Below are 14,088 nucleotides of genomic sequence, written 5' to 3'. Positions count from 1 at the left end.
GGACAGCAGCGTACCTTAGAGGGACTTGCGATGCGTTTCCTCTTGGCGGGGCTGGCCTGGCCATCAGCGTGGGGGGATACATGTGCCTGGGACTGACCAGCCTCACCTGCTTGGGGCTGTTTACACGCCTGGGGATGGAGGGGGTGGGGCAAAGGAAGTTAACGTGTGTGGAGGGGGACCCCTGTCCGTCAAAACAGATCCCACAACCCCTGATGGCAACCTGAATGACCACCTCTGACCAGGAACCTCTGAGACAGTGTCAAAGTCTTGTCTGTTTTTTTTTTTTTTTTCTTGGCAGGAGGAATGAGATGAATTTGAAATGAAAGAAAAACAACTGAAATATTTAGGGTTAACGCCGTTTGTCATGAAACATTTAATGTCAAACGGCTATCCAAGACGAAAAAAAAAATAGACAAGACAAGCAAGTTGAGACATGATGCAGCAGATATAAGTTGCTGCAAAACGCACTGAAAACATTAGTAGTGTCATAGCAAACAGTGGCTCGGGTTAAGGAAATGGATGAGTGAGTAGCATTGGCAGCTGGCTTGGAGGGGGGGGGGGTGCAATAATTTGGAATAATATACTCAATTATGTTACTGTTGGGGGAGGGGGCGTTTATTCTAGTATCTCGACTCAATTATTTCATCGGCGCTGATAAAAACATTTCTACACAGGTGAATGCAATCATTGTGGATGGGCGTCCATGGGATTTCCCCAGGCCCAGTTACAGGAGAAGGGAGGATCAGTGGGTCAGGACAGGAAGCACCAGGGGTCGGTAAGGAGGGTGCCGTCAGAGCTACACATTTAAACAGCTGGGACACTGAGGTGTGTGCAGTGAATGACGCTACATCCAATAGCAGCCACGTTGCCCCCCCACCCCACAGCCAACCCTGACCAATAACAGCTCACTTGACTCTTATTATTATTTTTTTTAAAGTAATGCAACACACAACAGCGTCATCTCCCGCCGTGAACAGACCAAGTCCTCAAGGGCACTAACGTGGCGTCCATCCACCTTCCAACCGTGTAAATATGCAGCCCTGAGGTGCCGTTCGTCTCGGGGGGGGGAGGGGGGCACCCGGGGGTCTCACCTGCGGCTGCGGGGTCTCTGGGCTGCATGCCGCCGTGCTCGGGACCCCCTGTCTGGACGTGAGTTCCGCTGGGATGGGAAGGCTCCACGCCTCCTCAATACTAGGAAGCATTCTAGCGCCCTTCCCCCCAGCAGCACTACCTGGCTGCGTGTTACACAACTGAGCCTACAGGAAGAGGAAGTGATGTCAGAGACACGTCAGACCTAGCGGGCCGGAGCGCTGCTGGACGATCCGCTAACAGGTCCATTGGCCGTGATTATAGGGACATGAAACACAGCCTCGCCGGAGGATGAGAGAAACGGGTGGGGGTTTTGAAGAAAAAAAAGAAAAGAAACACTGAAAACAATGACATGGGATTATGTCTTTACGATTACTAGAGAATGTAATAGTATCGCATCAATATGAATCCGTGTTCATATCTCAATGAGGGCAAAAAAAGAGAAATCAAAATGACCGGATTGCATCACGGTACCACACAAATGTACCAAAACATGTTTGCTAGTGCTTGGTGTGTGAGGTTCTGCCCCCCACCCCCCACCTACCTGCAGCAGCTTGATGCGTTGTGTGAGGGTGGGGGTGTTGGTGCAGGCCTTGCTGCGCGTGGCGTTGATGTAGCACTTGATGGCGTCGTGCGGCTGCCCACAGGACTCGTACAGCGTGCCCAGGTCCATCCAGGCAGCCGCGTGGCCGTGGTCCAACTGCACCGCGCAGATGTAGGCCTGCAGGGCGTCCATGGGCTGGTTCTGCTGCTGGTAGAGAACACTGAGGGGGAGGCAGAGAGGGGGAGAGGCAGAGAGGGGGAGAGGCAGAGAGGGGGAGAGGCAGAGAGGGGGAGAGGCAGAGAGGGGGAGAGGCAGAGAGGGGGAGAGGCAGAGAGGGGGAGAGGCAGAGAGGGGGAGAGGCAGAGAGGGGGAGAGGCAGAGAGGGGGAGAGGATTTACAGACGTGTTAATGATCTGGAAGCGGGTAGGGCAGAGTTTTTAGTGAACACTCCCTAGGGTGGATACAATCCAAGACTAACATGCTTCAACCTCTGGGGACAGCACCCCTCCCTGGCTCCACCCCCCCCTTCTGTCATAATGCCCCCCAGCTGTTCTCCTTTAATAGGACAGGACTTCAACACTCACACCCACAACTGCTTATTCTAATTCAGGCCCACAAGGGGAAAACATTATAAATGTCGTTGTGCCCTTGAGCAAAGCACTTAACCCAGATCGCTTCTGTAGGTAGCTTTGGACAAGACCATCTGCTAAATGACTGCTGTCTTACCCAATGGAGCACCAGGTGTCAGCGCTGGCCTCTGATTTGTCAATCGACTGTCTGTAGGAGATGAAGGCATCTTGGACTTTCCCAATACTGGAGTAGCACCTGGAGAGGAAAACTGTTGTTATCAACACAAGTAGAAAAACACCAACAATGATCGTCCAAGTGACAAACAGACAGAGCACATTGCTCTTCTATTTAGATGTTGGCTGTACAGTATTTGTATCTGTCTCAGACATTAGTTGGCCTGCTATTGACAATTATAACCTGACAAAGGTAACCCAATTTAATGAGTCACGCACAAAAACTGTGAACTGAAAATGATGGCTGAATAAGTCGGTACATCCCCACTTCTTCAATCACAAGAAATGGCTGAAATTAGTCAGACGCAACTTATAAGAAAATTATCAGTTAACCTTCGATGTTCTGCCTTCCATAAAAATGACTAACTTTTGGACTTCACCATATTGGTGTGCGGTAACACATCACGCTAAGATCCAAAGACCTATCGGAGGCTAAGACAGACAAATTATTTTGAAAATTCCAGAACACTGGCATCCTACATAGGACAGGTCGTTTCACCAAATTCAGCCCATAAGATGCTCATAGAAATCACTAAGAACCCCAGGGTACGACATCAGAGATCAAAAAATAATAATAATATTAAAACACTGACATTTGCCAGACAACACCTGGCTAAAGACCAAAACTACTCGAACAATGTTCTTCAATACAAATTAGTTAAAGGTGGAGTTGCTCGGCAGAAGATGCCAAAAGAATGGTGCAAAATAAATAAATGGGTTATGAAACAGCCAAGCCAGAGCCCAGATATTAAAAGTCTGGGCTGTTGCCGATTCAGCGTTGCTAATTGCAAATCCCGCTAACATTGATCAGTACTCCCAGGAACTCGGTTCCCAGACACTTCCACCCAAATTGGCAGAAGGTCCAGTGGAAGACGTCGACCAATGTGGCCTTCATCAGCCAAAAGGAAAGCTGTGAATAATTCCCAGGGAGATTGGTGTGGGTTTAATCGGCTTAGTCCACCGCCAAATCATCTCCCAGAACACATTAACGCATGGGTTCTGTAGACCCAGGCACCAATTACTAATCGTAACTTTGCTGTGGAACAGGCGTGTGCTCCGCGGAGCGCTGTACGGCAAAGCTGTGCTCTGTTGCTTACCCTGACAAAACAAAGCAATGATTGCTTTCTTAAAACTTAAGATAAGTTCCTTAATGATGAAGTGTTGCAGGTTATAATCTGGTAGTATGAAAATGCTGGCTACGAATAGCGTGGACGCAATCAAAGTGTGCGTTCGCACGAGGAAACGTATGGCAAATACGTTACGCTCCCAGAGAACTGAACTTCCTCAAAAGCAACTCTGATTGGTTGCTCCTCCTGGCTCACGTGCGCCATAGCCTGGAGACTGGGTTACTCAAATGGAGGTCAAAGGCCAGCAGGCTGAGTATGCTTAGCTAGACGTAGCCCCGCCCAGGCTCCTGGGGTGAAGGGGGCGCAGACAGGAGGCTGTCTATCCACTGTGGCACTCCGAACCACCCCAACCATGTCAAAAGCGCCCTAAAAACAGGCCACAGAGTCATAGTACAAATGCCCAGAAGAAATATTTCAAGTTCGAGTACTAACTTGGATCCAAAATGAAAGTGAGCAGGGCAGACAAGGAAGCCCTAAAACACTGAGTGCCCAGGTCTATAGGAGAACAGAAACAGTTGAGACGGGAGTTGAACTGACAAAACAGGGCAAAGTCCTACTAAGCATGCGCACGCACGCGCACCCGCTAAATGGAAACCCAGTAACTTCGAAAGAAAAACACAAAAATTACAACAAAAGAAGCCGCTTTACCTTCCAAGGAAGTACCAGGACTGGCCAGAGTTAGGGTCTGCTTCTAGCGACTTCTGCAGACACTGGATGGCATAGCTGTCCTTGGTGCCTCTGTCGCCAAGCTGCTCCACTGTGTGATGCATCCAGCCTACAGAGAGACCAAACCGGTTAGTGGAGAGTGAAGCTATCGGAGTCCAGGGCCGGCCTTCTGCACGCTGGCTGACAGCACGTTGCTGGCTTGCCTGGGGGGTCCTCAGGACTAGCCCCGTCTGCAGTGGTCACGCCCCACGCAGCCAGTCTATTACCAAAGCCAGGTAGTTCTGCAAACACTGGTTTATATCCAGTGGCTAACACTGCACACTGGTACGGTCCAGCTCTACAATGAGTCTGTCTGGTGTGGGAAAGCACCAAATGGCTCGTCTGTCTAGAGCGCTCAGAAGAGACCGAGTCAAGGGAGGGTCTTTACACACACACACACACACACACACACACACACACACACACACACACACACACACACACACACACACACACACACACACACACACACACACACACACACACACACACACACACACACACACACACACACACACACACACACACACACACACACATACTGGTTTATATGGTTTAGAAGGACATTTTTCAAAAATAGGTGCTTTGGTGGTTTAAGGGGACTATTGATTCTGATGGTCCTAAAGACTAAAGAGAAACATCAAACAACTGTTTTTGATTGTAGTAACAACAATCTCACTTCAAATTTTCATTAAAAAAAATTGTTTATGTTAAAGTGACAACCTGACATTTCACAGGCTTATGGGGACGGGGCGGGACAAGCAGAAATATGGTTTAATGGGACCTCCCTGGTTTGGCTGGACATTGCCTTACACACAAACACAGACATGTCAGGACCCTGAACAAAGAGGACACTATGGGTTTAGCTGGACGTTGGTTTACACACACACAGACGTGACAGGACCCTGAACAAAGAGGACACTATGGGTTTAGCTGGACGTTGGTTCACACAAACACAGACGTGACAGGACCCTGAACAAAGAGGACACTATGGGTTTAGCTGGACGTTGTTTCACACAAACACAGACGTGACAGGACCCTGAACAAAGAGGACACTATGGATTTAGGTGGACGTTGGTTCACACAAACACAGATGTGACAGGACCCTGAACAAAGAGGACACTATGGGTTTAGCTGGACGTTGGTTCACACAAACACAGACGTGACAGGACCCTGAACAAAGAGGACACTATGGGTTTAGCGGGACGTTGGTTCACACACACACACACACGACAGGACCCTGAACAAAGAGGACACTATGGGTTTAGCGGGACGTTGGTTCACACACACACACACACACGACAGGACCCTGAACAAAGAGGACACTATGGGTTTAGCTGGACGTTGTTTCACACAAACACAGACGTGACAGGACCCTGAACAAAGAGGACACTATGGGTTTAGCGGGACGTTGGTTCACACACACACACACACACACACACACACACACACACACACACACACACACACACACACACACACACACACACACACACACACACACACACACACACACACACACACACACACACACACACACACACACACACACACACACACACACACACACACACACACACACACACACACACACACACACACACACACACACACACACACACACACACACACACACCTTCAAAAGGTCTAAACAACTCACCCCCCCACCCCCCACACACTCCCCAACCCCTGAGGACACACACACAGACACTCACACAAACACCCACTCCCTGAGGACACACACACCCACCCACCCCTGACATACACACACATACAGACTCCTGAGGACACACACACATACACACTCCTGAGGAAAAAACACCCACCTGCCCACCCCAGGACAAACAGCCCCCCCCCCCCAGGACACACACACACACCCACCCACCCCTGAGGACACACACCCACACCCCCCTCAACACCTGTGGTGAGACTTGCAGAGAGGTCGCCATGACAACCCTGCCGAACGGCCGTCAGAATGAGGGAATGGTTTTACGGTCGAGGGAACATTCTATACCAGGGAGGAACGCAAAGCAAAAAAAAAAAGAAGAGCCGTCTGTGTTTAGAGAGGACCATGTCATGTGTGCGCGCGCAATGGGGGTCGAGGTACACAAACGAGCACCCACAGCCACAGCCCTGTGAGATTGGAGGATAGGGATCGGCTTGGGAAAACCAGGAGGAGAGCAGGGAAGAGGTTAGGGATCTGGGAACACCGTCCAGTTGGAAATCACATGCACAATAAGGAACAAAACACCTCCTTGAACACCGTATAGGATCGAAACCATGTATCTACAGGAGACATATCTGTATTGATATACGGCCGTGGGGAATGTGCAACTGAACACATTTCAACACAACAAATAGTTCTAACATATCGTTAAGACCCTGTCCAATCATTTGAATTTCCAATCCCAACATCGTTAGCCAGCCCAAGTCCGCCCATCCCCCCGCCTCCACCGGGCGGCTCAAGCCCCGGGTTCCTGACCGGCTGAGAGCGGCGGTGTGTCAGACCCTCCAGTCAGGCTGCCCTAAACACAAAGAGGTAACCGGGTTGTTTTCACCACAACGCACCCACAGGGCCTTGGAGTGTGTTGTGGTCAGTATAACACGGCTAACTGCTGTATCCAGGCACCGTGCCGCATCGTGATTTACCGTAGCCCCCCTCCCCCCGACGCGGCTAAAACTCACCCCCAAAAGCGGGGTGACTTAAATTGCCCTTGAGCGTATTATTGATGGGGTCAGGGTTTAGACCGGTGGTTCTTTGATGACATCAACACATCATTAACTCACGGTACACTCATGTGTAAAAGAAACTGATTGGACGTGTAAATAGTGCCCCTGACCTCAGCTCAAACCCATGAAACGGGGCTGTTTTAATCCTGAAAGCTGATTGGCTGAATGCTGTGGCTTACGATCCGTGCAACAAGGTATTGAATGTTTTTAAACATCTGACTGGGGGAGGGATATCATCAATAACCCTCAGGTAAGAGCGGTTTCCAAGCCCCTCCACATTGCATGGTGCCTGAGCTGTGGTGCATTGGGAATAAACCACAACCCCCCTTTCAAGCTTGACATACACAATGTAGTGGAATATCTGGCAACTCAGGAGACCAAGTACACCATTTCTAACCTTACCGAAACCAACTAGGATACATTCTCCGACATTCTACACAACAAGGAAAAAAAACATATAGGTTAAAGTTGGGGCGAAATACAATTATAACCAGGTGGATGGAATCCTGACTGGGGCAAACCCATGGTAAGCAAGACTTCTTTATGCCAGATTTCATACAATAAGTGTGTGTGACAACACAGAATAGATAAACTTCTAATGTTCTCAAACGTGACGCATGGGTTCTAAAGGGTCCTACACATATAGGGTTCTACACTCATTGACTCTCTCGTTGCCTCTCACTAGTGGTTTCTCCTCCTGCTCTCTAACTGGCTCGGGAGCAAGGCCAATAACAAAAGGCTGAGCGCTAGCCATGGGAAATACAGCACGAGCGCAGCAGGAGGCGTGCCAGCGACCTCATGCCATCGCAAGGCCTTCAACCACTGCAGAGAGTAAACATACATCGGTACAGAGCAGCAGATGTCGTAGCGAATGAAAGAAGAACTCACCCAGGTGCTGCAGAGTTGTGGCCTTCACCTGTGCAGGTAAATGATCTGTCTGTAGTAAACTCTCATACGCTTCTTTTGCAGCTCTGAACCTCTTCTGCAGAACAAAAAGAGTCAGGGAAGGGGTGAGGGAGAGAGGAACAGTGTGTGAGGGAGGGAGACACCGGTCGTCTCAGCCGGACAGAAGGGTTGGGGTGTTTTATGGCCTCCCTGGTCAGACACAAAGAAGTCTGGACACCTCCTCAGACCAGACCAGCAACAATGTGAGGCCTTCAATCAGCCCCACACACACACACACACACACACACACACACACACACAATCAGAGAATAAACACAGGCCTTTGCCCAGAGCGGCCTTCTCAGGTTTCCCCAAACAAACAGTGCTAAAGGTGGGATCTTTTTCTCACATGGTCAGTCTGGGACAGGACAGGCTAGACTCAACAAGTCTGACGGACCCTTAAGTGTGTTTAGCCCTGGGCTCTTCCTGTCTGGCTACTATAAAACCCACAGCAGGGTGAACACACATGCGCAAAGAAACGCGCGCGCACGCACGCACGCACGCACGCACGCACACCAGCAAGCAGACGGGCAGATAACAAGCACACCAAGCACAACAGCAAGCAGACGGGCAGGTAACAAGCACACCAAGCACAACAGCAAGCAGACAGGCAGATAACAAGCACACCAAGCACAACAGCAAGCAGACGGGCAGGTAACAAGCACACCAAGCACAACAGCAAGCAGACGGGCAGATAAGCACAACAAGCACAACAGCAAGCAGACGGGCAGATAAGCACAAGCACAACAGCAAGCAGACGGGCAGATAAGCACAAGCACAACAGCAAGCAGACAAGCACAACAGCAAGCAGACAAGCACAACAGCAAGCAGACAAGCACAACAGCAAGCAGACGGGCAGATAAGCACAACAAGCACAACAGCAAGCAGACGGGCAGACACCAGCCAATACCGACTTGCTGTACCCACAGCGTGAATAGGGGAAAAATTGCAGTGTCAGAGACAAACTACTAGGCTTGGTAGAGACAGGCTGATTGGATGAGGAGGTGGGGGGCGGGGCAAACCGCAGCAGATCAGGAGGGCACTTTGACGGGAGCAGCAGCACTCTCGTGGCTCAGTGTTCCCAAAGACTGTCTCACTGAAGGGGAATTCTACCCTGAAATCTACTTACGTTTTCATAGTCACTCCTCCATGAGGTCAAAAACACCAATTCATTATTTCATAATTATGGACCCTGTTTCTACCCCATCTGTAGGTTGATAATATGACAATTGACATGATCCTAAATAGACCGCTAGAAATAACACCAGCTCATCCCAAAAAGTTAGCTACCACGACATTGCTTACTCCGAGGACAGTAACACTGGTCAATATAACACCGACATATCCAGAGGACAGTTACACTGGTCAATATAACACAGACATATCCAGAGGACAGTTACACCGGTCAATATAACACCGACATATCCAGAGGACAGTTACACTGGTCAATATAACTCCGACATATCCAGAGGACAGTTACACTGGTCAATATAACACAGACATATCCAGAGGACAGTTACACTGGTCAATATAACACCGACATATCCAGAGGACAGTTACACTGGTCAATATAACACCGACATATTCAGAGGACAGTTACACTGGTCAATATTACACCGACATATCCAGAGGACAGTTACACTGGTCAATATAACACCGACATATCCAGAGGACAGTTACACTGGTCAATATAACACCGACATATCCAGAGGACAGTTACACTGGTCAATATAACACTGACATATCCAGAGGACAGTTACATTTGGCTAATATAACACTGACATATCCAGAGGACAGTTACATTTGGCTAATATAACACTGACATATCCAGAGGACAGTTACATTTGGCTAATATAACACTGACATATCCAGAGGACAGTTACATTTGGCTAATATAACACTGACATATCCAGAGGACAGTTACATTTGGCTAATATAACACTGACATATCTGGAGGATTGAAGGGCTTCTTGTGTGCACTCCTGCCGTTATTTGCCAACTAGCGCAGGTTAGGGAGAGAAACTACTTGGTATTGCACTCATCATGATGCATGAATCGCAGGAATTGCATTAAATGCATTACAAAGAAATTGTGAAAATATCCTATATGAACATCCCTTGCAATCCCCAGCCCTTTTATAAAGTGGAATCGTGGGAATGGATTCTCCTTACTCCTGTACTCTGATTCTGAACATGCAAGGATTTGAGAAGTGAGAGGAAGACAGCAACAGACCATCCAACACAGACACATTTCGGGGCCTAGGGTGGTCTCTGGAGTGGTCATTATTTACAACCCCATCCACATAAAGACAAGAGGCACCAGTGCTGTGTGTCAGGGGGCAGCGCACGCAAGATAAATGACTCCTCGCTTATCTCTATCCTCACTTAGCTACACTGAGAGACAAACGGACAAAACAAACAAATACCAAGTGGGTCTGCTTCCCCTACATCACTGCTTCCTCTGAGAAAACACGTTTTGAATTTCAAAACTATAATACCTATACAACCCCTTTGGAGTTGTCTTGTATGTCGACAGATCTATTCTCTGAGAAAAAGCAATGGATATGAATAACAAATCAATATTCATTTTGTGACGTGGGTGAACTACCCCTTTAACAAAAACAAACCAATTCCCTTCAGGAGCCGTCACAATGATTATAATGATATATAAAAACAGAGATATTCAATCAAAATGTAATCCCCATCTGGGGGAAACCATGGTAACAATAGCATGTAGATCATCACAAGAAAAAGTGAAAATAAGAGAATAAAGGTTAGATTCCTTACCTGAATCTCATATAAATGAGCAATATGGAACCGGACTGTGAAAAGAAACAGGGTGAAAGTTAAATCGCATAAACAGGACAGAAGAATTAAGACCTAGAATGGGAGCCTCCACACAGAGCATTTAGACCTCTGTGACGAAACTAAAACAGAAGCGTCAGCAAGAATTTATAAACTATTTTAATTTACAGGGAGAGCAAAAGCAAAAATACATGTAAGTGCTTCTGTCTCCCAGTGGGAAAAAGACAGGTAGAAGGAGTCTGTAAAGCATGGTGACTACAGATGGGAGGGGGAGGCTAGCTCCCCAGTGTGTGTCTCTCAGATCTAGCATGCAGCTCTTTGCCGATCCCACATAATGCTGTCTCCTAGGCAACACGATCTCAGGAAAGCATGCGTGTGCGTGTGTGTGTGTGTGTGTGTGTGTGTGTGTGTGTGTGTGTGCAAACCCCAGGCTCAGAGAGATGCCAAGGGGAAATGCAATGGCAACCGCGAGGAAATAATTTAAAAATATATATATATTTTTTAAATACCAGGCATTCTGTGGCCTTTATGTGGAAAATACAGAGAAATGAGCGAGTCAACTTGACAATGTCATATTTGACTGTGCAGCAGCCCAGATTTACTCAGCAAGCCAGTAAGTACCTAACATTTCCAGGAAAGCAAGAGAGACAGGACATTAATTGGGGTTTCAGCGTAGGTACAGGATAGGAACTGTGATGATACGCAACCGTGCCCGCAGGCGTAGAGGAGAAATATGTAAGTAAAGGTACTTACTTTCAGCTTTGGACAAAGTGCAGGGGTTGGAGTCAATCAAAGCCAGCTGAAAATGCTGAAGGGAGAAAAAAAGAGAAAATTTGTCATGAAGGATGGTTGCCATTATAACGAAGGTTCATTATATTTAATGAAGGATACAAACCTGTCTGGTCACTCAGACATCCAACATGGAAATAGACCCAAAGGATTTTCAGACTGGGCTGTAGTATTGTTATGCTAAAACAATGAGCCCTGCAACAAAAACTACCCAACTAACGGGATACCTTCACAGAAAAAGATATTCCCTGTATAACAAAAAAATTGACTTTCATGTCTTTTTTTTTGCTTATGAAATTCTTGGAAAGTTATCCCAACATTGATCAAAAAGTCTGAAACGTTTTTCATTAGGTTTCCAGGGAAACTAAGACAATAGACTTGTTTTTAAAACACAGTGCCAATCCAAAATGTGTGAATAACATCACACAGACCAACATCAGGCAAATGACTTATCAGCATGACTGGACACTTATAAAACATCTGTGGAAATACATGTGAGGGCAGAGAACCAGGGCAGGACGCTAAGAAGGCCTCAACAAAACAAGGGTGACAATAGGACTAGCTACCTAAACAGAGCACCAACTCTCTGTTGGCCACTGCCACTTGTTATCGCCATTTTCTACATTGTAGAAAATAGTAAAGAAATCTAATTTATGAACACACATGGAATCATTAAGATCTTTTTTTTTTTTTTGTGTTACATACATTCACATTTTAAATTGTTCCAAGTAGCCAGCCTTTATCTTTATTACAGATTTGCACACTCTCTCCACACTCTCTAAACCAGCTGCACAAGGTAGTCTCTGGGAATGCTTTGCCAACAGTCTTTTAGGAGTTCCCACATATGCTGAGCTCTTGTTCGTTGCTTTCCCTTTACGCTGCGGTCCAACCTATCCCAAACCATCTCAACTGGGTTGAGGTCAGGTGATTGTGGATGCCAGGGAATCGGCACCATCACTCTCCTTCTTGGTAGCCCTACTAAACGCACCCCAGATGGGATGCTGTGGTGGCCACACTGGTTGAGTGTGCCTTGATTTATAAAATAAATCAGTGTCACCCCCAGACCATCACACCTTCTCCGCCATGCTTCACAGTGGGAACCACACTCACAGAGATCATCCGTTCACCCACTTCATGGCTGACAAAGACACAGCAACTGGAAACGAGCCTGATTCACGCAGTCTCCACTGAATAGCTAATGTTGAGATTTGTCTGTTACATACTAACACCGAAGCATTTAATTGGGTTGCAATCTGAAGAACAGTTAATAGACCATTTCTGAGACAGATTATTTTAATGAACTTCTGAAGCAGAGGTAACTCTGGGTCTTCCTCATGGGGCGGTCCACATGATGGCCAGCTTTTTCATTGATCTTAATGGTTTTTACAACTGTACTTGAGTACAAAGTTCAACATCTTCCAGATTGACTAACCTTCATGTCTTAAAGTAATGATGGATTATAGTCTCCCTTTCTCCCTCTCATTTGAGCTGTTCTTACCATAATACAGACATAATGATGGACTTCCGTATACCAACCCTACCTTTGCACAACACAAAAGAATGGCTCAAACGCAATAAGAAAAACTAACTTTTAACATGGCCACCTGTTAATTGAAATGCATTCTAGGTGACCTCATGAAGCCGAAGAGAAACTGCAAAGTGTGCAAAGCTGTCATCAAAACAGAGTGGCAAAGAATCTAGAGCATTACTTTTTTGGTTATTTGATTCCATGTGTCATTTGATAGTTGTCAAACCTTCACTATTATTCTACAATGTGGAATATAGTCAAACTAAAAAAATTACTTCATGATTCTAGATCAGATTAAAAGGGACATTTTTGACCAGCAATTTCTGACTATTTACCCAAATATTTTGAATAAATGGTGGTAAACGTCAGACTTCGTTACAACAGGTTTATTGCTTGGAAGTTAATCAGAATGTTTTAGAAATATAAATAAACCTTCACGTCAAGGTTAACGACAGTGTAATGGCTTGTTCCAGATGTTTTACCCGAAATTGCAGCATAAATACATTAACAGGAAGCTCATCCCCAAGCCATCCTACACTGAACTGCATGGGGCACAAGCGCATCACAACCAGTGAAGTCTTCCCCAGGCAGCATTGCAGTGTCCTGCAGCTTACCACATACCAGGGTTTCACACATCTGGCCCTGGGCATCCACAGACATTTCAAATGTGTTCTCGCTTTAATTAAACTGGCACACCTGCTTCAAATAAGCACGTTCTCATAAAGTCTTAATATTTAAACTCCAGTTTGGAGTCAAAATTCAAAACCCTCAGTTTTGGGCAACCTTGCCACAGGCAGATCTGCTTCTGTTGACCTCCTGCACGGTTTTCTTTTTAGGACTTTAGGAGCAGCCTACATGCTAACGCTCAAGCTTGGCAGATGGGAGCTTAGCTAGCCTGGATGCCAGTGCAAATGTTGATGTGTGGCTAACCGCTAACCCTACCCAGGGCTCAAAGAGAGATTACCACAGAATATAGAGCCAGGTGGTGGGTCGGAGCCACCAAGGTTCCTCGCAGGAAAACGGA

General features: G+C 47.0%; 1 protein-coding gene across 7 annotated transcripts in view; it reads right to left on the bottom strand.

The window, feature by feature from the left end:
- Positions 1 to 14,088, bottom strand: part of kdm6a (lysine (K)-specific demethylase 6A) — a 60,270-nt gene that overhangs the window by 18,055 nt on the left and 28,127 nt on the right. For 5 of the 7 annotated variants that reach the window (XM_029115800.2, XM_029115801.2, XM_029115802.2 and 2 more), the window contains 8 exons: positions 11,501 to 11,555; positions 10,730 to 10,764; positions 7,887 to 7,980; positions 4,212 to 4,338; positions 2,360 to 2,458; positions 1,634 to 1,853; positions 1,092 to 1,256; positions 15 to 128 (listed from right to left, as the gene is read on the bottom strand). In XM_029115800.2, the coding sequence (XP_028971633.2) occupies positions 15 to 128; positions 1,092 to 1,256; positions 1,634 to 1,853; positions 2,360 to 2,458; positions 4,212 to 4,338; positions 7,887 to 7,980; positions 10,730 to 10,764; positions 11,501 to 11,555 (909 nt within the window). The remainder of the gene's footprint in view (positions 1 to 14; positions 129 to 1,091; positions 1,257 to 1,633; positions 1,854 to 2,359; positions 2,459 to 4,211; positions 4,339 to 7,886; positions 7,981 to 10,729; positions 10,765 to 11,500; positions 11,556 to 14,088) is intronic. The other 2 variants (XM_029115803.2, XM_029115804.2) reach the window with 1 other exon arrangement.

The sequence above is a fragment of the Esox lucius genome, chromosome 20 (assembly GCF_011004845.1).
Source record: "Esox lucius isolate fEsoLuc1 chromosome 20, fEsoLuc1.pri, whole genome shotgun sequence".
Taxonomy (NCBI): Eukaryota; Metazoa; Chordata; class Actinopteri; order Esociformes; family Esocidae; genus Esox; species Esox lucius.
The sequence above is the reverse complement of the archived record's forward strand: the minus strand, read 5'-3'. Positions and strand labels throughout refer to the sequence as shown.